The 20666-nt window shown below is 37.6% G+C and overlaps 1 protein-coding gene across 3 annotated transcripts in view; it reads left to right on the forward strand.

The window, feature by feature from the left end:
- Positions 1–16556, forward strand: part of trim9 (tripartite motif containing 9) — a 48580-nt gene extending 32024 nt beyond the window's left edge. Inside the window, exons 7-11 of one of the 3 annotated variants that reach the window (XM_056471081.1) lie at positions 2515–2653; positions 3798–3836; positions 8390–8693; positions 12897–13059; positions 15169–16556. In XM_056471081.1, coding sequence (XP_056327056.1) covers positions 2515–2653; positions 3798–3836; positions 8390–8693; positions 12897–13059; positions 15169–15246 — 723 coding nt within the window. In that variant the 3' untranslated portion in view covers positions 15247–16556. The remainder of the gene's footprint in view (positions 1–2514; positions 2654–3797; positions 3837–8389; positions 8694–12896; positions 13060–15168) is intronic. The other 2 variants (XM_056471083.1, XM_056471082.1) reach the window with 2 other exon arrangements.
- The last annotated feature ends 4110 nt before the right edge of the window (positions 16557–20666 follow it).

Below are 20666 nucleotides of genomic sequence, written 5' to 3' on the forward strand. Positions count from 1 at the left end.
TTATTATTATTATTATTATTATTATTATTATTATTATTTGGTCTAGTATATCTTTTCATTTTTGATGTGGACACAGTGAACGGAACCTGAATCTTAGATGCTGTGTTTCTGGCTCAGTGGTCTGAGCAGTAGATTCCTCAGAAAGAACGAAAAATGGAGTGTGTGATTTGTTTATGTAAACACGCACACTCATTCAGTGTCAGAATGTAATGTATTACAGTATGGTTTGTCTTTTGCCTGTGGAAACTCAAAGATTGAGTGACATTTATTTGAGTGACGAAGGACGTGCATGTATTTTTTATCAACAAGTCAAAGACCAGAGAAATGTCTCATCGCACATTTGCCGCAAAATGCCTGAAGTCTGAAGATGATTCATGCCTCTCACTGCAGGAGTCTATTTATATATTTCCCCAAGACCACTGCGTTCGCAAACACACACGCATATATATAAATCATACACACAAAACTGGTCAGTAACAGGATTTTTAATGTTTCCGAAAGAAGGGTGGATTTACTTGATCAAAAACTCATTAAAACTCATTAAAATATTATCACAATTTAAAATAGCTGTCTTCCATGTGAAATATAAATGTATTTTTCCCTGTGATTGTGTAATGTCATTACTTCAGTCTTTAGTGTCATGTGGTCCTTTAAAAGACATTCTAACATGCTGATTTGGTTCATTCTTATTATCGATGCTGCTTAATACTTCTGAATCCATGATACATTTAAAACACAAAAACAGACGGAGGAGGTCACGTGTTTCTGACTACCACTAAATGTGATTTCAGTGATGTGATCACAAAATAAATCACCTGAGATTACACAAAAGCATTAAAATACTCTCTGTCAGGCACACATTGTCACCTACACACACACACACACACTCAACCATCCTCTAAACAGGCCAAGCTCTTATTTTAGAAAGCCAGGTTCATGTGTTCTCATATTTGCTCCATTTTTTGGGTAGATTTTTAGCAGCAGTATCACATTGTGCCCCAACCCCCCCCCCCCCCCCCCCCCCCCCCCCCAAAGTATTCATCAGCTTTAACTAGCAAATAAACAACACGTTCTATAGGAATTGATTTCATACATACAGAAAATCTATGCAATGTATGTGTATTGCATACTGCAGAAATTGAACACACACAAAGCACACTAGCATTGAAAGTATTTAATATGCATACTTTGCACAGTGTTTAAATTAGTACTGTCAAAAGATTTATCACAACTAATCACATCAGAATTAAAAGCTTAAATTAAAAGCTTGTATATACATGTTTGTGTATATATGTATATATATAACCCACCGGTCCTTCTGCACCCAACCCGTGCTGAGCTGTGATCAAACCGGCGATTCTTTGCATGATGGGAGTCGATTGCTCTAACAAGGAGGCTAAAGACCATGGCCTCTAGCGTCTGTCGCTAGAGCACCTTTAAAGGTCAGAGGAGTGAGATTTACCAGCATAGAACTTCGCTAGCTGGACTCCATTATATATATATATACATATATGTATGTATTTGAATAAATATTTATTTACAATTCTAAATTAAGTATTATTATCTAATTGAAATTATATATAAATATATATGTAAGCATTTTGGTTTTGTATTTTATATTTAATTTTTATAAATATTTACACAATATTTATACACAGTGAATACACATACATTATGTAAATACAAACTTTAATTTTGGATGCAACTAATTAGGATTAATCATTAGTGACAGCACTAATTTAAATGTAATTAATTACATTTGAAATTAATTTAAATCACTGCACACCATTTTTGCTGTTTATGGGCAGTTTATTTGCATTTAAAGAAACACACACACAAAAAACTTCTCTTGAAAAAAAACACACTTGCTTCGACCTAAAAAATGGACATTTACAGGTATAATAATTCATCTCGGGCATATTTTTGAGCTGATACTTAGATTGGCTTTCAATTTTAAGTATAAGCAGGAAGAAAATTGTTGCATTGACTGAGACTGGCAGCGGACATGCGGATCCTCAAGCAGTAGTTATTAACAAATAATAGTCAAGCAGGCAATAGTAAATAGGGGCCCATTTCCACTGAGTGGTATGGTACGGTTTGGTACGCTAGGTACATGATGCATACAGATACATACAGAGAATCCAAAGATTCTCATAAAACAGGCAAAAGTTCAGGACAGGTGGCAAAGAATTAACAGAAACAATAAACAATGCAAAGATCAAAACCACGGTAAAATAAACTGGGAAACCCGCTTCGTAATGCTTTACAAGAAAAAACAAGACTCAGCAATGTGAATGTGAAAATGAGGTGTAAATATTGTCCATGTAATCAATAAAATGAGCTACAGCTGTGATAGGTGCAAAGAGTTCTGGGAGTTGTAGTTCGTTTGGAATACTGGAAGTAATCTTCACCAGAGAGAAAACACCGCTGGTGATCACAACAATAGTAGCTACTATATACAGTAAATACATTTTAAACCATGCATGTTTACTAATTGAAGTTTGTTTTCTACAGGAGGTGTACGTTGGGACGGAGATGATCTGCACTGTGGATGGTCTGCACTTCAACAGCACTTATAAATCCCGCGTTAAAGCGTTTAACTCCAGTGGAGTCGGCCAGTACAGCAAAACGCTTGTCATGCAAACGTCAGAGAGTAAGAGATGTTTCTCATATGCACACACACACACATTACTATTGAATTCTATTGCTCTTAATGCACAGGGAAGCTTGAGCATATCAGTGCAAAACTATACAGCGGATTTTTATTAGTAATGTCAATGCAGTGGGCAGTTTCTACAAATAGGATACATGTTAGTGTATTTGGAGGCAGTTTTATTGTGAGACCATCAGCTGCAATTTGTAGAGTAGATCCTAATGTAAAATTAACCTTGCGTGGAAGTTAGAAATGTAAAACTATACAACATTATCTTATTTATTTGTATTATTATAGAAAAAAAGGGATTTTCAAGCATCAATACAGTAAAAGGGTACTATAACCTATATTTATTTGTTTATTTATTGTATATTTATTTATTTATTGTATATTTATTTATTTATAGTGCAGCTCCAAAATACTAATTAATATATTTTTTAAAAATATTTACCTATATTTATATGTATTTACTTCAAGTCATATTTTTTTACCCTTTTGAATTTAGTATGATCACTTCACCCTCACTCTTCTAAACATTTAAGCGCAGAATAAGTTTACAAAATGAATATCAGAATAAGTGTACAAATAATTCATCTATTGAATTGAATGATGATGAAACTTTTTTTTTCCCTGAAAGCTTGCATGCATCCAATTAATATTATTATTATTTTTATTTAAAATAAAGTTTCGTTTGACCTCCTCGGACTGTCAGATTTTGTAAAGAAGTTTTAAGCATTGACCATTTCTAAAAAACACAATTTTTAGGACACTTGGGCTCTATTTTGTTTGATCCTATTGATGGGAATTGCCTGTGACATATTATTGAAAGTCTGCTGTGGTGATGTCTTTATGGGTACCGCTGTATGTCTGATACTAATATTAACAAACATCATTATTAATTTGCTATTAACAGTACTAATGCTCTGTAATTGTTTCTTTTACTTGTGAGCGCTGAATAAGTCTAGCTTCCCTGATCCGCTGCTTTCCTTCCTCTCTTTCAGTACCCAATTCTGTTACTTTCTTTTTTTCTCTCTCCTTTCACCCCTCTGCATTTTCTGTCCTCTGCATTTCTCTGCCTTCTCCGCTTTTCTTTTTCTCCAACCTTTTCTCTCTCTTTGTCCCTCTTTCTTTCTCTTGATTTCAGTGAGTCTTCCTTCATATGGTAGTCAAACTCTGGCAGCAGGTATGAATGCCTGAATATCATCCTTATGTTATCCTCATATTAACTCTTCTCGTCTGCTTGTGTATGTTTGTTTGTTTGTCGGTGTGTGAGAGAGCGTAATTATTTGTTCTTAAGCTCAAAGTATACTATACATTTATGCAAATGCTATAGTAGCGATAAAGGACATCCAGGAGATTGTTATCGCAAAATAAAGTCTGAGAGAAGAGCTTTATTTTGTGAAAACAGCCACCCTGGATGAACTTTATCCTGCAAATTACACTGCTACTTATCACAAAACATAAAAATTAGACACAAAACTTTATCTGAGCCATAATAGTTTGTTAATTCTTTAATTAAACACAAACCTGACAGAAACAAAAACAGCTGATGGCGTATACACTAACTTGCGGATTATTCCTTCACAAGATGGCGCCAAACAGTAAAAAAATGCAAAGCTGACAGAAACTATACTAGCTGAATTAGAGAGACACTAACCTGCACATTATTCTGTCACAAGATGGCGTCAAACAGTCGAAAACACAAGGCAGACAGAAACTAAATTAGCTAAATAAAGCATGTACTGAGCTACGTGTTATTCATTCACAAGATGGCGCCAAACAGTCGAAAATACAAAGCTGACAGAAACTAAACTAGCTAAATCAACTAAACATTAACATGCACATTATACCGTCACAAGATCAAAAACTCAAAGCAGTCAAAAACTCAAAGCTAACAGAAACTAAAACAGCTGATGGAGTATACACTAACATGCACATTATTCCATCACAAGATGGCACCATACAGTAGAAAACGCAAAGCTGACAGAAACTAATCTAGCTGAATAAAGCATACACTGACCTATGTAATATTTATTCACAAGATGTTGCAAAACACTCGAAATCGCAAAAGCTGACAGAAACTAAAGTAGCTGAATAAACCATACACTGACCTATGTACCATTTTTTCACAAGATGGCGCCAACCAGCCAAAAACGCAAAGCTGACAGAACCTAAAGTAGCTGAAAGAAGCATGGACTGATCTACGTGTTATTCATTCACAAAATGGAGGCAAGCAGTCAAAAATGCAAAGCTGCTGAATAAAGCATGTACTGAGCTACATGTTATTCATTCACAAGATGACGCCATGCAGTCAAAAACCATGACGTAAAAGACAAGCAGATATATATGTGAATGTGGATGTAAGTATATGGATTTGATTGTATTCACTGACGGTCAAGGGGATTCAAAGTTCTCAGATGAGCCTGCGTTATTTAGAGGTTGTTATCTTGGGAATAACATACCTTGCAATGTCACAACCGACCAATTAGAATAGAATATTCCAGACAGCTGTTTATAAAGGATGTTAATTTTAGACCATGTGCACTAGCTGAATATCTCATGCATATGGCTAAGAAAATTTCAAACGCTTCAAATGTTAGTTTGCCCAAAAATGAAAATTCTTTTGTTCCAATTCCCTGAGACCTTTGTTGTTCTTCATGAAATACAAGAACTCTCTCATGCTTCTTAAACTACAATAGTTAAAAGACAATGTAGAAAAGGAAGTCTAAAAAAGATTCAGTGGTTCAACTGTAATCGTATGAAGCTCCAAGAACACTTTTGTGTGCCAAAGAAACTGTAAAACAGCTTTGTTCACCAATATTTTGCTTTCCTCGTCAGGTCATCAGTGTGTGCATTTACTATGGGCAATATGACATCTTGCCATTAGAGTCTGCAGTCAACACACAATTGTCGTATTGTCTGTAGTAAACATACACTATGATTTGACATGGGAGGTGATTTAAAAAAAAAAAAATTGCCACACAAAATTGTTCATGGAACTTTGTATGTTTACAGCTGAACCACTGAAGTCTTGGGATTTTGTTCACAAGTGAGGGAAGGATAGAACGTGAGATTGACAGGTGGATTGGTGCAGCGGTAAAGCGGTCGATGTACCGGGCCTTTGTGGTAAAGAAGGAGCTGAGCCGAAAGGCAAAGCTCTCGATTTACCGGTCAATCTACGTTCCTACTCTCACCTATGGTCATGAGCTTTGGGTCATGTCCATAAGGACAAGATTTCGGATACAAGCGGCAAAAATGAGTTTCCTTCGAAGGGTGGCAAGGCGTACCCTTATAGATAGGGTGAGGACCTCTGTCACCCAGGAAGAGCTCGGAGTAGAGTCGCTGTTCCTCCACATCAAGAGAAGTCAGCTGAGGTGGCTCAGGTATCTGTTTTGGATGCCTCCTGGACGCCTACCTAGGGAGGTGTTCCAGGCATGTCCCACCGGGAGGAGGCCTCTGGGAAGACCCAGGACATGCTGGAGGGGCTATGTCTCTCGGCTGGCCTGGGAACGCCTCGGGATTCCCCTGGAGGAGCTGGAAGAAGTGTCTGGGGAGAGGAAAGTGTGGGGTTCTCTCCGAATACTGCTGCCCCCTAGACCCAGCCCCGGAAAAGCGGATGAAAATAAATGAACTTGTGGTCTAATGATGAATGAAGGTCTCAGGGCTTTGAAACAACATGAGGGTGAAAAATTAATAACAGAATTTTAATTTCTGGATGAACTTACCCTTTCAGGATTTTTGAAGTCATGCATCACAGTATTTCCAGGAGAAGTTTTATTCTTTAACACAGTGATTGTCAAACTTTTTCAGCAGAAGGCCAGATTGTGCAGGGCAAATCCATTTTAAACCCATCAGCTTTTGTTCATGGCTAACAATTACTATTACACTACAATGGAGGTCGTGTCGAACCACTGGTTTACATTATAGACTCTATAAGATACATCTAAGAGTTTTTCATGTTAGTCCGTTATTGTAGGGACACTAAGGGTGCTTTCACACCTGTGGTTCGGTTCATTTGGTCCGGACCAAGGGCAACAAATGATACATTAGAGCATTTTTCTACTGTTTTGGATCCTTTTCACACCACACTGATTGCTTGGGTCCAAACCAGTTGAAAAGAACCAAAATGCAGTCATGTGACAAAATCCACATCACTCATTAGCCAGATGTTATTGAACATATTTCCTAAACTGCTTTTCTCTTGGTCAGAATTAACATGCGGGAAAATGCCAATGGAACCCCTGCAAGTAAACAAAAGGGCAGACACAAAATGTCGCTGCACTGACTGATTGTATCCCTGGTCAAAGTATACTATATAGTTTGCAAAGATCACTTTAGACAAACTATACATTTCAAAAATGAAGCGCAACTGCGGCTGGAAAACAATGTTTTAATGCATTGCAATCGCCGAAGGTGTTTTGAGGAGGCGTGAATTAATTTAGCTAGACTGCGACATGGCCATCTCCGGAAATACTACCAACGATCCATCAGGTAATGTTTTCCCTCTCTCTCTCTCTCTCTCTCTCTCTCTCTCTCTCTCTATCTCTTTAAAACTGTTGGTAAAGCGGCGTCAACAAGTATTTTTCCTCCACACCGACAGCATCGGACTTGATTAGTCCAAAAGGCGCAGTACTTTTTGCGGTTGGGTCTGTTTTAGTGTGGATCATGTTCTCACCACAAACGAACCGCTCCAGGGTTCGCTGAAAGAGGTGGTCTCGGTACGCTTTTTTGGTCCGCTTTTGGTGCGCACTTGAGTGCGATTGCTACATTCACACCTGCCCAAACGAACCGCACCAGGAGGGAAAACGAACTCTAGTACGATTCAACTGAACTAAATAATGCAGGTGTGAAAGCACCCTAGTATTATATTGTCATATCCCTCAGCATAAAGCTGAACCAACCCAAACTGTGATTGATTGCCTTATATAAGGGAATTAAAAATATATTTTATTGTTCAGAAACTTTGGAGATAAATGCACAGACATAAGACAAGGATAAAGCGTTCTAGTGCACGTGTTGAGAGCCTGTGTTCACACTTGCTGTCTAATAGTAGTAAAAACTCTGGCAGCAGTATGAATGGCAGTCACTGTGTCCAGAATGTCATACTGTATTGAATCTTACATCACGACCATTGAAAAAGCATGTTCTGTATAGGATGAATGAGAGGTACTACTGTACATCTGCCCAGTTGTCACTGTCACATGACCTATGGTGGTCAGTTGCATTGCTTGTTGGTCACACTGTCATTCACAAACTCTCTGCCGTGGCATCATGGGAGAGTTACGTGTCAATTCTCTGTGTACTGCAGTATCTCAGTAGTAGTAGTAGCCAAGTCGTTGAGCTATTTTGTCACGCAATGTTTTACTCATGAATACTATGAATTCAGACTTCTTAGCTCCCATATTATTTATTAAAGTCTGAAGTATTGTAGACATTGTGAAAAAGTAAGTATGCTTAGGGCTTTAAAAAGGATGGTTCAACCCAAAATTAAAAATTTATTTACTCATGCTCAATTGGTTCCAATTGGTTTCTTTTCTTTTAAACACAAAAGATGATAGTCATTGACATCCATAATAGGGGAAAAAACTATTGAAGTCAATGGCTAACTGTCAGAATATCAGATGTGGTCAGTCAGTAAATGATCACTTTTTAATAAACTATCCTTTAATCTCATTTGTACGTTCATTCTTACAGCAAACTACAGCTAACCCGTTCTGTATATCTATGTGTTTTCAGTAGCCTGGTTCACCTTTGACTCCGCATCGGCTCATCCTGACATCATCTTGTCCAATGACAACCTCACGGTGACGTGTAACAGCTATGATGACCGCGTGGTTATGGGAAACACCGGCTTCTCTCGTGGCGTGCATTACTGGGAGATGACCATCGATCGGTATGATAACCACCCTGACCCAGCATTTGGTGTCGCCCGGGCCGATGTGATGAAGGATGTGATGCTGGGCAAGGATGATAAAGCATGGGCCATGTATGTGGACAACAACCGCTCCTGGTTCATGCATAACAACTCACACACCAACCGGTATGATAAACTGTTTGTTTACATCTCTATGTCTACATACTTGCAGTGGTGGGAAGAGTACTGAAAAATCATACTCAAGTAAAAGTACCATTACTTGCCAAACAATGCAGCATGAGTAATATTAATAGTATCTGTTCCTACTCAAATACAGTAAATACTATAAATACAAACTAAAATCACCGGCCAATTTATTAGGTACACCTTACTAGTACCGGGATGGACCCACTTTTGCCTCCAGAACTGCCTTAATCCTTCGTGGCATAGATTCAACAAGGTACTGTAAATATTCCTCAGAGATTTTGGTCCATATTGACAGGATAGCATCACGCAGTTGCTGCATATTTGTCGGCTGCACATACATGATGCAAATCTTCTGTTCCACTACATCCCAAAGGTGCTCTATTGGATTGAGATCTGGTGATTGTGGAGGCCATTTAAGTACAGTGAACTCATTGTCATGTTCAAGACACCAGTCTGAGATGATTCGCTTGACATGGTGCGTTATCCTGCTGGAAGTAGCCATCAGATGATGGGTACACTGTGGTCACAAAGGGATGGACATGGTCAGCAACAATATTCAGGCAGGCTGTGGTGTTGACACAATGCTCAATTGATACTAATGTGCCCAAAGTGTGTCAAGAAAATATCCCCCACACCATTACACCACCACCACTAGTCTGAACCGTTGATACAAGGCAGGATGAATCCATGCTTTCATGTTGTTGACGCCAAATTCTGACCCTACCATCCGAATGTCACAGCAGAAATCAAGACTCATCAGACCAGGCAACGTTTTTCCAATCTTCTATTGTCTAATTTTGGTGAGCCTGTGCGAATTGTAGCCTCAGTTTCCTGTTCTGAGCTGACAGGAGTAGCACCCGGTGCGGTCTTCTGCTGCTGTAGCCCATTTGCCCATCTTTTTTGGACCATTCTCTATAAACCCTAGAGAATGGTTGTGTGTGAAAATCCCAGTAGTTCAGCAGTTTCTGAAATACTTGGACCAGCCCGTCTGGCACCAACAACCATGCCACGTTCAAATCTTGACAAATCGTGACTTACATCACCTTTCTTCCCCATTCTGATGCTCTCTTTAAACTGCAGCAGATCGTCTTGACCATGTCTACATGACCATGTGATTGTCTGATTAGAAATTTGCATCAACGAGCACTTAGACAGGTATACCTAATAAAGTGGCCGGTGAGTGTAAATTGAGTATAAATACTACTCAAATTATGAGTTAAAATATAGCCATTCTAAAAATACTTTAGTAGTGAGTATTACACTATGAAAATAATTCCACCTTATACCCTGATGATATACATTAATACGCTTAGGTCATGACGTATGGAATACTGTTTCCGGGTCCAAGCCATTACTCAGTTGAATTGAGAAGATATTCGTTTATGATCTTTCATTTTTAGTCACATCACACATTAAAGTATTTTTTTATAAAATCATGATGTACACATCAGTCTCTGGACTTGCTGCATCACATATATCAATATTTTAACAATTTATAAAAATATTAGGCATAAATATATTACGATCATGATTTTTCGAAAGTATTTACAGCGCTTTGTAAACGTTTATTATTACCATTTGTTGAGCCTCCCCATGCAGTTTGATAGGGCGCATGACTTTCGTATGACTTAACAAATGGATAATATGACAATAATAAAGTGTCCAGCAGTTGGCACCACAAACCAAGCCCATAATAGATTACATGCAATTTGCGCATGTGTTTGAAAATGTAACATTCTGTAGTGCATTTAGTTATTGTTTAAGGCCATTTCTCGATTTTTGCATTTATAAAGCATCCGTGTCTTGAGGTCGGTCTGGCCGGTGCTATTTTTTATGCACGATTTGATTGGACGAGAAACACAGGACTATTAATTCTACGTAGCCATTTTAAGTATTGACCGCAGGTTGAAGGAAAATAGCACAGTGAAAGTACTGATACAGAACTAAAATGTTAAAGTTAAAGTAGACATTTGTAGACTACTTAGTATAATGCATTTCCTGCTTAATTACATTAATTTGAGTATTTGTAATTCGTTAATTTACACCACTGCATGTCTACATGCTTGTGTTAAGGAAGCAATTTAGATTATAATTATGATTAAAAGATCAGTATTAGAAATCAGAAACATTATACATTTATATAATGAATGACGGTGATGTAGTGGCGCAGTAGGTAGTGCTGTTGCCTCACAGCAAGAAGGTCGCTGGTTCGAGCCTCAGCTGGGTCATTTGGCATTTCTGTGTGGAGTTTGCATGTTCTCCCTGCGTTCGCGTGGGTTTCCTCAGGGTGCTCCGGTTTCCCCCACAGTCCAAAGACATGCGGTACAGGTGAATTGGGAAGCCTATATTGTCCATAGTGTAGGAGTGTGAGTGAGTGTGTGTGGATGTTTCCCAGAGATGGGTTGTAGCTGGAAGGGCATCCGCTGCGTAAAACATATGCTGAATAAGTTGGCGGTTCATTCTGCTGTGGCGACCCCGGATTAATAAAGGGACTAAGCCAAAAAGAAAATGAATGAATGAATGAATTATGAATGATGTGGTGACACGGTGGCGCAGTGGTTAGCACTGTCGCCTCACAGCAAGAAGGCTGCTGGATCAAGTCCCGGCTAGACCAATTGGCATTTCTGTGTGGATTTCCTCCGGGTGCTCCGGTTTACCCCACAGTCCAAAGACATGCGCTATAGGTGAATTGAATTAACTAAATTGGCCTGTAGTATATGTAAAAACATGCTGGATAAGTTGGCGGTTCATTCCGCTGTAGAGACCCTTTATGAATAAACGGACTAAGCCGAAGGAAAATGAATGATGACTGACCAGATTTCTTGGAGTGCAATATGGGACTCCAATTATGTAATGACATGTATATATTTTAAAAACCTTACAAGACTTTTCAAGAGAAATTTTTGAGTAGCACTGTTCAATAATTGAGACATCACTTACTGTATAAACAATACAACCTAAATTGTATTACTTTCAGTGTAAATGAAATATGGATTTAGTATGAAAAATGACTGAAGAAAGTCTAATAAAGCACTACTGTATGTTCACAGTTGCCATTGGTTACAAAAGATGCTGTTTAAATCCTAAATAAAGCTGTGAGTGAAGCTAATTGCAATATTACGATATTTTTTTAGTCTGAATGTCGATTAAATCGATCCCAGTAAGACATAGACTCATAAATTGCATGTTTAAAGATACATATTTTATAAAAGTTCTCAAAATTATTGCCAACATTGTAACATGGTGTCAACATTGTGTGTTATAAAATATCCAGTTTGATTTTTCTGTCAAAAAACATGAAATGCACCCACTGGAAATTCCAAAATAAAGCATGATTTGTCATTCCTCTGGAGATCGCAAATGCAGCAGTATTGTTACACTTTTATAAATCACACACTGTCAGCAGGCAATATTGAAATAACACCTTCACCCACACAGTCACAGCAAACAGTGTGCTTTATTGTTTTCATTCTTTTGTCTTTCACACTCTCCCACCTTTAGAGTGCACATAATTGTAGGGGGAACATGAATGTCCCTACAATCTGAGAGATGTCACTGAAATGAGTGTCCTGAGAAATCACACCTGTCTCCATCACATCCTTAAGCTCAGTGAAGAGCAGAAATCTCATAAACATGCTCTGCCTGTTAATAAATGTACATGTTCAGGTTTGCTTATGTCTGATTGGCTGTCTCTTGGGGGCGGGGTACATTATATGGAAAGTAAAAAAAAAATCTGATGCATTACTGCCACCTGCTGTTGGTTGTAAGATCTGTAAAATCTAAAAAACGTTCAACTAAAATGATAGTTCACCCAAAAATTAAATATAACCACCATTTATTCACCAGTTTCAAACCTGTTTTGAGTTTCTTTATTCTCTTGAACACAAAAACTGGTAGCCATTGACTTTAACAAATTTTTAGCATTAGCTAGTATTTTTTATTATTATAATGGAAGTGAGTTGCTTTGTGTTTCCAACATTCTTCAAAATATCTTCTTTTGTGTTCAATAGTAGAAACTGAACCTTTTGAGGTTGAATAAATGATTTTAATTAAAATTTTTGGGTGAAATATCCCTTTAAATGTGGAAAATAAAATGACACGTGTGCAGTCTGAATGCTTCCCACTGTTTGATCTTTCATATATTTTCATATATGATATATTCATATGTCTTTCTCTTTTCAGAACGGATGGAGGAATAAGTAAAGGAGCTACGGTGGGTGTTCTGCTGGATTTCACCCGTGGGATTCTGTTGTTTTTGATAAATGATGAGCAACAGGGACCCGTTGCCTTCAATACACTGGAGGGCATGTACTACCCGGCCATCAGCCTCAACCGCAATGTTCAGGTAACATGAATTATATAATACATAATTCAATGCATCTTTGTGAAAAGAAGTGGACTTTAATATACATAATATACATTTTATACACATAAGAGTGCTTGCTACAAAAAATAATATATGCCATTATTATTAAGTAGAATTAGTTAAACTCTAGAGTATGTTTTGTCTTAAAGGAATAGTTCACTTAATTTTTAATGACCTCACCATTTACTTACACTCAAGTGTTTCTAAGATGTACTGTAGAATGTTGAAAAAAAGCAGCCACTGACATCCAAAATATATTATAGAAGCTTTTTTTTTCAACATTCTTCAAAATATCTTCATTTGTGCTCAACAGAAGAAAGAACCTAAAACAGGTTTGGAACAAGTGGAGGATAAGTAAATGTTGACAATTTTGGAGTGAACGGTCCCTTTAATATATCATTTAATCTTTTTTGTGGTGAATTAAATTGACTTAAAAGTCATTTCTATTGAAACTTTCATGTAATATATTCAAATATCTAAATGTAATTTAATTAGTATAGTTATTTCTATAATTATAATCTGATATTTTCCTTTTGCTTCAGTCAACATATTAAATGAAATAAAATATTTCTTAGAGCACAAAAATATTAAAGCAAAACAAATTTTAAAACAATTAATTTTGCATTATGACAGTTTATGTTTTAGACTGTGTTAAGAAATGTAGTCAGTAGTTTACTCGAAGATCACTTAAGTGTCTTTTATTAGATTAATATCTAATTAAAATAAATAAGTGTGTGTGTGTGTGTGTGTGTGTGTGTGTGTGTGTGTGTGTGTGTGTGTGTGTGTGTGTGCGTGTGTGTGTGTCATTTGAATACATTACAAGTGCACATAAAAACCAATCGAGCACACTTCTTTTTCATAAATCCACAAAACCCCTCAGAAACCTAACAGTTCCAGCATTATTGATTTAAATTCTCTGGCAGGATCAACATGAATGTTTATTCCAATAAAGAAAATGCTAATCTTACTATTTGCTAATCCTTGAATTCTATATATTATTTGGAGGTCTCCTACAATAGGTTTGCATCCATCCAAAGTCCAAAAAATTGCTGAATTTTTCTCATAATATACTGTGCATTGCTGCATCAACTATTTTCTCACATGTACTGTACTGGTTAGTTTAAATATCCTGGCTGAATTCCAATTGGAAGGACTCATCCCTATGGCCTAATCCAGGGATAGGCAAACTCGGTCCTGGAGGGCAGTTAAGCTTTCGCCGCTACTGCTTTAAGATCACTAGAAAGCTATAGGCAGGTGTGTTTGATTAGGGGAGGATCTAAACTCAGGACCAAGTTTGCCCATTCCTGTCCTAATCCCTTTGAATGGTCCCTCTGTAGGGATTAGAGAATTGGGATGAGCAACACTTCAATATGGTGGCTATGATTGTTTTCACTCCAGAGTGCCCTTCAGAGGGTGATATATCCTGTTTGGAATGCACTATATATCTAAATCCAGCCTTTTCAGAAGCTACTCTGCTCTTATTGGCCAGATAGCCCAGTCTATTTTTGTGATTGGTTGACTACTTACAGCAGTGGTTCTCAATTCCAGTCCTCGGGCCCTCTTATGTCTCTTACGTTGTGGTCACACTAGTGTTTGTTTTAAATTTCTGTCCAGAGAGGTCATGTTTTGATCCTCAATTGGTCTCACGCAGTCAAGTGATGCGATTTCGCAGGTCAGAGTTCACCAAGCCTGAACTTTGTAATGCAGCGAACTGCAAAACTTGTCGCATGAGCTTGCGTTTCCGGTCTGATGCATTCGCATTTGTGTATGAATGGAAGTCTATGGGAAGAAAAGTCCAGTGTGACCGCTGCTTTATTTGACACACAGGGATCAGTTCATAGATCTCTCTGTTAACAAGCTGATGATCTGAATCAGGTGTGTTAGTTTAGGAAGACATACAAATGTGCAGGACCAGAATTGAGAACCACTGGCTTAAAGCATGTCATAAACAAATGCCTATTTACTTATCTCAATTTCAGTTTCAAAGGCTTCCACAGCAGTTGTATTGTAAACACAGTGATATGATGTTGGTTTTACCATGTTTATGCAAGGTTATCCTACATATTTAATCTTTTTGTGTGTTTTCAGGTGACTCTTCATTCTGGGCTGCCTATTCCTGATTTTTACACACCCGGCGAGTCTGAAGCTGCAGGCTCGGTCTGCTAAAAGATTCCTCTCAAGTGATACACATTCATTCCCAAACACACACGCGCACACACACTCGAGTGCACATGTATTCAGCTGTGAGGACTTGATTGGGGAATTGCTGCTGACAGTCATTAATACGAGGTTTGAAGAGTGTGAAATGTAAATGGACCCAATAAAGGTGAGAGTCAGGGTTTACTAAACCCTAACATAACCCCAACCCAAATCCTGATGTATGTGAGGTACATTATTATCAAACCATTTTCCTCTCTCTTTCTTACTCTTTTTCTAGATATGATTATTATTATTGATGTTGTCATTGTTGTTTTTATGGAAAAGGTGCTCATGGACGTGAATTCCCGTGACTTCTGGACTCATGGACGTGAATTCTGGATCGTAACAGAAGTGTGTCTGTTGTTTCATGATAAAATCCTCAGTGTGAAGTTAAGCTTAGAAATAAGTTACTGATGTGTTAGAGCTTAGAGGATGCATTTTACATTACATAGAAACGTTCTGTTTCATATTTAGTTGCTGTTTAACTGCAGATGGGGAAGGTAGATAGAGTAAGATGTCTACAACCTACTCATGAGTCTTATTTCTCTGTTAATGACCAATCCAATGCCTAAATCCTAAACTTTAAACATATTACACCTCAGTAAATGTGAGATATTTGTGTTGGTCTCTCCAATTCACAGTGGATGAGCAAACATACAATTGGGACAATGAACTGAATGTGTGTCAATGAGGATGTAATGGCTTTCTGTTTGTTGAACAGAATAGAAAACACTAATTGGGACACAAACACACACACACACACACACACACACACACACACACACACAGGCATTTTTAAAGCCTTGCGTAACGTATTATGGAGAGATGACAATGAATAAACTTTTGTTTTTCTATCTCTCAGCTTATTTCTCATTCGCTGCCTCAAATCTACACAAGCTAAACGCAAATGCTAAGCCAATAACTGGTGCTGCTTATGTTTAATGTGAGAAAATAATTGCAATATAAAACAGTAGAGCTGCAAATATAAAGAGAGAACTTTAAACGAGACAGTGTAGCTGCTTGATACATTTGGCTATTAGTTTACCATAAAAGATTTACTTTTTTCATTGAAATAAATATTTAAAATCTCACTGGTGGGGTTCAAATGTGGGGCAGGTGCTGTACTTTATCTGTTTGTTTGAGCTGATTTTTGCTTCACAAACTACTGAATGTTTGGGTGCAGTGAAGGATAATTTCACCCATTGTAAATTGTATTTTTTCATAAATTAATCCCAATATAAAAATGTATTATTATTATTATTATTATTATTATTGTGTCTGAATTGTTGTTATGTGTAAAGTTCTATGCTCAATAAACTGGATTAGGTGCAATATAAAGTTGTCCGTCATTTTCCTGTTAAAATAAATATACAGTGCATCCGGAAAGTACTGTATTCATAGCGCTTCACTTTTTCCACATTTTTTATGTTACAGCCTTATTCCAAAATGGATTAAATTCATGTATTTCCTCACATTTCTACACAAAACCACATAATGACAATGTAAAAAAAAGTTTTTTGAAAATGTTGCAAATTTATTATAAATAACCCTGAAAATTCACATGTACATCAGTATTCACAGCCTTTGCCGTGAAGCTCTAAAATGAGCTCAGGTACATTCTGTTTCCACTGATCATTCTTGAGACGTTTCAGCAGCTTAATTGGAGTTCACCTGTGGTAAATTCAGTTGATTAGACATGATTTGAAAAGTCATACACCTGCCTATATAAGCTCCCAGGGTTGACAGTGCATGTCAAAGCACAAACCAAGTTTTAGGACAAAGGAATTGTCTGTAGACCTCCGAGACAGGATTGTCTTGAGGCACAAGGCTGGGGAAGGTTACAGAAAAATTTCTGCTGCTCTGAAAGTTCCAATGATCACAGTGACTTTCATCATCCGTAAGTAGAAGATGTTTGGAACCACCAGGACTCTTCCTAGAGCTGGCCGGCCATCTAAGCTGAGTGATCGGGGGAGAAGGGCCTTAGTCAGGGAGGTGATCAATAACCTGATAGTCACACTGTCTGAGCTCCGGCATTCTTCTGTAGAGAGAGGAGAACCTTACAGAAGGACAACCATCTGTGCAGCAATCCACCAATCAGGCCTGTATGGTAGAGTGGCCAGATGGAAGCCACTCTCGGCCTGGACTTTGCTAAAAGGCATCTGAAGGACTCAAAATTCTTTGGTCTGAGACTAAAATTGAACTCTTTGTAGTGAATGCCAGGCATTACATTTGGAGAAAACCAGGCACCGCTCATCACCAGGCTAATACTATCCTTACAGTGAAGCATAGTGGTGGCAGCAACATGCTGTGGGGATGTTTTTCAGCAGCAGGAACTGGAAGACTAGTCAGGATAGTACAGCAAGACATAGACGATGAATGCAGCAATGTACAGAGACATCCTGAATGAAAACCTGCTTCAGAGAGCTCTTGACCTCAGACTGGGGCGACGTTTCATCTTCCAGCAGGACAATGACCCAAAGCACACCACCAAAATATCAATGGAGAGCTTTACAACAACTCTTGAATGTCCTTGAGTGGCCCAGCCAGAGCCCAGACCTAAATCCTATTAAACATCTCTAGAGATATCGGAAAATGGCTGTACACTGTCGCTTCCCATCCAACCTGATAGAGCTTGAGAGGTACTGCAAAAGAGGAATGGGCAAAAAATTCCAAAGACAGGTGTGCCAAGCTTTTGGTATCATATTCAAAGACTCGAGGCTGTAATTGCTGCCAAAGCTGCATCAACAAAGTATTGAGCAAAGGTTGTTAACTACTTATGTACATGTGATTTTTCAGGTTTTTTATTTTTGATAAATTTGCAACAATTTCAGAAACTCTTTTCACATTGTCATTATGGGGTATTGTGTGTAGAATTGTGAGGAAATAAATGAATTTAATCCTTTTTGGAATAAGGCTGTAACATAAAAAATGTGGAAAAAGTGAAGCGCTATGAATACTTTCCGGATGCACTGTATATTTTGTCACGTGAAACAGCAGATCTGAGTTGCACAGCAGATAAGTTTAAAACAGCAACAAAAAAACTTAAGATAAATAATAATTTCACACTTCAGTAGTGTTTTATTCTTCTTCTTCTAATTTATTGGCGGTTGACAAACAACAGAATGGTGTATTTCTGCCACTAACTTCATTCCCCCCGCCCCCTCACCCTCATCTACCCCTTTCTTTTATTAAATCCTCTCCCACAAATCAGTATTTTATAGATACTGCAATAAAAAGGTGCAGCATTTATTTTCTGAGTTATTTTGTAGAAAGTAATTTAATTTAAATTGAACTTTTATCTCTTCTAAATTCTTACAAAGAGTCCTCCTTTCATCTTCATACTTCATGTAATGTGTCTCATCCTGTCCACAAAACTCACATTTTCCTGTGTTTGCCCATTTTAAAAAGTGCGAGCTAATTTTGTGTGCCCAAATCTCACCCTAAATATTATTATCTCCTCTCTCCTGTTTTCCACCAGCCATTTTTCTCATTATCCCATTGTTTTTGCCACCTTTCCTTCATTCTTTTCTTAATAATACTTTTGATTTCACTCTTACTTACATTTAGACTAATGTCATTATTATTTACAGCTTGATTTGCTTTCTTATCTGCAATTTGATTTCCTTCAAGACCAATATGTGCTGGTACCTATAAAAATATTACTGTTATAACCGTCATTTAACTTATATAATGTTTGCATTATTTCTATTGAAATGTCTGGTCTACCGTCTGGTTTACTATATAATGTAATTAGCCAGTGAAGAACTTGAGTCTGAACAGATGACTGATTTAAGAGGTTTTATCTCCGCTACCCATTGTATTGCTGATTACAATGCCGACACCTCATCACTAATTCTTTTCCTTACAGATATATGAAACTGTAAAGACCACATCTATTTAAACTCTTTGAGGTGTCGATATATCTTAACATATTTAACATTTCTTTACATAAAACAAATTACATTCTTTATTTTTGTTTCTGGCGCAGTAGATGCTGTCCCCTCACAGCAAGAAGGTCGCTGGTCCGAGCCTCGGCTGGGTCAGTTGGTGTTTCTGTGTGGAGTTTGCATGTTCTCCCTGTGTTCGCGTGGGTTTCCTCCAGGTGCTCTGGTTCCCCCCACAGTCCAAATTCATGCAGTACAGGTGAATTGGGGAGGCTAAATTGTCCATAGTGTGTGTGAATGAGTGTGTATGGATGTTTCCCAGAGATGGGTTGCAGCTGGAAGGGCATCCGCTGCGTAAAACATGTGCTGGATGAGTTGGCGGTTCATTCCGCTGTGGCAACCCCGGATTAATAAAGGGACTAAGCCGAAAAGAAAATGAATGAATAAATGACTGATCCTTGTTTCTCTATTATAATAGTGTAAAATCTTCTGTTGCGTCTGGTAGTAACCAAGGTTTAATTACTGGTAAAGGTACAGTAGGACTAATATTTATTTGACTCCCTTTCATTTCTGTTGCTTTTTTTAACAATATCCATCCAAAACTTTAATTTTCCCAGCTCTCTTTTTCCTAACATGACTTTAGTGATTTTAGTGTTGGATGTTCTTGACTTTGACCTTTCAAATTTACCCAATAATAACTCACTGATAACTGAACTCTTCTCGTTTCTAAAGATTGTTGTGTTTTCTTGTTCCCGTATTTGCTATAACCGTGTTTTATTTGCTCCTTGTTCATTTCCTTGGTCCCTAATTAGCAGGCACCTGTTTGTTGTTCCTTTAATTACACCTCAGAGTATTTAAGTCCAACAGTATTTTCAGCCTGTTCATGGTTTGCTTTCAAGGTAAAATCATTAGATTCATTCTCTCGGACTGTTTGTAAAAGTATCTTCATGTTTACTCTGGTTTTGGGGCTTATCAGATAGAGTCATGCCTGCAAAAGTATATTAGAATGTTATGAAACTTATGGAGTGACTGGCATATATATATATATATATATATATTACACGATTCTTTAAAGGCATAGTTCACACATAAATGAAAATCGATCCACCATCTGGGGTCCTTTTGTATAAATAAAGTATTATAATCCATGTTGTCCATCTGCAATCGCAACCAGCAACTAATTGAAAAAATGCACACAAAAAAAAGTCCCATGCATTGTTCTCTAGTTCCAAGTGATGTTGTTTTGTTCAAAAAAATAATTCAAACAGGTTTAAAACAAGTAAAGGTTGAGTAAACAATGACAAGTTTTTATTTTGCACGTTTTAAAGGATTTGTTTTCCCAAAAACTGTCAATTCTGTAATTTACTCACCCTTAACTTGTTCAAAACCTGCTTGTCTTTTATTGAACACTAAAGAAGCTATTTTAAAAATTGAAACCTGCAACCATTGACTATCATAGTATTTGTTTATCCTATGGAAAATCCGATGGAAATCAATGCTTGC

The sequence above is a fragment of the Danio aesculapii genome, chromosome 13 (genome assembly GCF_903798145.1).
Source record: "Danio aesculapii chromosome 13, fDanAes4.1, whole genome shotgun sequence".
Taxonomy (NCBI): Eukaryota; Metazoa; Chordata; class Actinopteri; order Cypriniformes; family Danionidae; genus Danio; species Danio aesculapii.